The sequence below is a fragment of the Berghia stephanieae genome, chromosome 1 (genome assembly GCF_034508935.2).
Source record: "Berghia stephanieae isolate SIO BIC M18660-M18661 chromosome 1, UCSD_Bste_1.3, whole genome shotgun sequence".
NCBI lineage: Eukaryota > Metazoa > Mollusca > Gastropoda > Nudibranchia > Aeolidiidae > Berghia > Berghia stephanieae.
The window spans coordinates 98,201,200-98,203,796 of record NC_088360.1 but is presented as its reverse complement, the minus strand read 5'-3'; the positions used below and the strand labels follow the sequence as shown (position 1 = coordinate 98,203,796).

The window sequence follows — 2,597 nt, the reverse complement described above, 5'->3', positions numbered from 1 at the left end:
TTTTCCAACGATGCGCCGACTATGGGTCGAACCCAGGACCTTCCGATCCGAAAGCGAGTGTCATACCACAAGACCACGACATAGCCGCACACAGTAGGTGCATGAACTACCAATTCGAGTGGATTGACCTTATTTTTTTTATGTTTGTGTCTTGTTTTATTCACAGGCTCATGGCAAGCTGCTGATAGGAGGTGACGAATTTGGACGCGTTTGCTTCTGGAATTTGTCCAGTGGTGAGATGGAGGCAGCGGTCAAAGTTCACGACGCATGCGTCAACCAGGTGGATTATCATAATGGACGTTTCTTCACAGCATCTGAGTAAGTGGCCACCTTTGCTAAATTCTTGATAACCAAAATCATAATTATCAAGGATTACATTAGGTCAATAGACCTTTAAATACCTTGTTGTTTTTGCAAATATGATGTATAATAGTTTTAAACAAATAAAAGAAAGAATTAAATTGATGCATTGACATTATGAATTCACAAAATTATATTATATACAAACAGAAGGTCGAGTTGGTAAATATAAAAAACGACCACCAACAAAAATCCACACTGTGCTCATCAGGGATCGTTGAGCCCCACCACCCAGTGTCAGAGCGTGGCCTTCGTAAAGTTATGGCCTGATACTGACCAAAAAATGACGTCAAAATGCCAGTCTTTTGCCACAAAAGAAAAAAAATAATGAGTTGTATTCAATAGTTCAGCCAATGAAATAACTTGTTTCCATGAGCTCTACTAACGACACCTCACTAGACGGTGCAAAAAAAAACAACAAATAATGACGTCAAACTGCCAGTCCTTTTGGATTTCAGTATCAGGCTATAACATAACGATGGCTACGGTCAAGGCACGTTCCAAAGATGTGACAAAGCAAGACAAAAGTAAGAAAGCGAGCTTAGGTAGCGTAGCGCAGCGCTGCGAGTTGAACAAGCGTTCACTTACTAGCCTGCCGACCACCATGGCCCTGGCTCTCACTACTAGCCTGTCGAACTCCATGGCGTTGACTCTCACTACCACTATCCTGTTTACCTCCATGGCCCTGGCTCTCACTACTAGCCTGTCGACCTCCATGGCCCTGGCTCTCACTACTAGCCTGTCGACCTCCGTGGTGTTGGCTCTCACTACTAGCCTGTCGACCCCCATGGCGCTAGCTCTCACTACTAGCCTGTCAACCTCCGTGGTGTTGGCTCTCACTACTAGCCTGTCGACCTCCATGGCGTTGACTCTCACTACCACTAGCCTGTCGACCTCCATGGCGCTGGCTCTCTTTACTAGCTGTACTAGCTGTCGACCCCCATGGCGCTGATTCTCACTAATACCCCGTCGACCCCCATGGCGCTGGCTCTCACTACTAGCCTGTCGACCTCCGTGGTGTTGGCTCTCACTACTAGCCTGTCGACCCCCATGGCGCTGGCTCTCACTACTAGCCTGTCGACCTCCGTGGCGCTGGCTCTAACTACAAGCCTGTCGACCACCATGGCGATGGCTCTCACTACCACTAGCCTGTCGACTTCCGTGGCGCTGGCTTTCACTACTAGCCTGTCGACCTCCATGGCGCTGGCTCTTACTACTATCATGTCGACCTCCATGGCGCTTTTTCTCACTATTTTTTAAAGACCATATAATTTGTTTTTGATTGAACTATTTTTTTTTTTGGCACTGTGATTTTCTGTTTGTCCTCAGTGATTCAACTATCAAAGAATGGGATCTGAGAACGATGACGTGTCTACGAGTTCTCAAGGGACATAGAGGACCCGTCAGAGACGTCAAGGTGAGTGACTTATACAATATGAGGCCACACGTACATACATATATAGGTCTGATATCCGAATCCACTTATGGGCCTAGTTTTAACAGTGTTGTAATGAACGATATTTTGCGTCATTTGAAAAAAAAAATATTTCCAATACAACAATGAGACCATAAGGAATTGGGTTATCAGACCTGCAAATATGTGCACGTCGATATGAGGCGATGACTTTCAAACCGTGCTAAGTCATGTCTTGACAGAAACTGTGATGTCTATAATGCGGCCATGTGGTCTTGTGGTATGACACTCGCTTTCGGATCGGGAGGTCCTGGGTTCGAGCCTCGCTCGCCATCATAGTTAAGTCCTTGGAAAAGGCTCTTTACTCACAATCTCTTACCGTACTCAGGGTGTAAAATGAGTACCTGGCCGTAAAGCAGCGTCGTTTCTGTCTGAAAAATTGTAATATCGCCTAAAAGTCGTCATGTCCCGTTCTACATGTTACGTGTTGCTGTTGGTCAGGGACCCTTTGAAAAGCGCCCTGAGCACGTTAAGTGGATATTGCGCTATATAAAAGCTCAAATTTTTGTTTTTTTTAATTTTTTTAGATAGGCATGCATACTACTATTATTTTATTTTTACTGAGACCGCGCTGTTATCGACAAGGTAATCATTTTACACCTGAGTGCGATGAGAAAATATGTGTAAAGAGTTGTTTTTTTTCTTCTGATAAACAACTTTGCGCCGCTTAGAGCGGGACTCGAACCTTGTACCACCGGTCGGAAGACAAGTGCCATACCATTAGACCACAAATCCTTACAGATAACTTCACCGCGAAGAATGA

General features: G+C 45.0%; 1 protein-coding gene across 1 annotated transcript in view; it reads left to right on the top strand.

The window, feature by feature from the left end:
* Nucleotides 1-204: 204 nt before the first annotated feature.
* LOC144962504 (uncharacterized) overlaps nt 205-2,597 on the top strand; it is a 44,565-nt gene continuing 42,172 nt past the window's right edge. The window contains exons 1-2 of the mRNA XM_078895505.1: nt 205-318; nt 1,690-1,777. Of these exons, the coding sequence (XP_078751631.1) occupies nt 239-318; nt 1,690-1,777 (168 nt within the window). The 5' untranslated portion in view covers nt 205-238. The remainder of the gene's footprint in view (nt 319-1,689; nt 1,778-2,597) is intronic.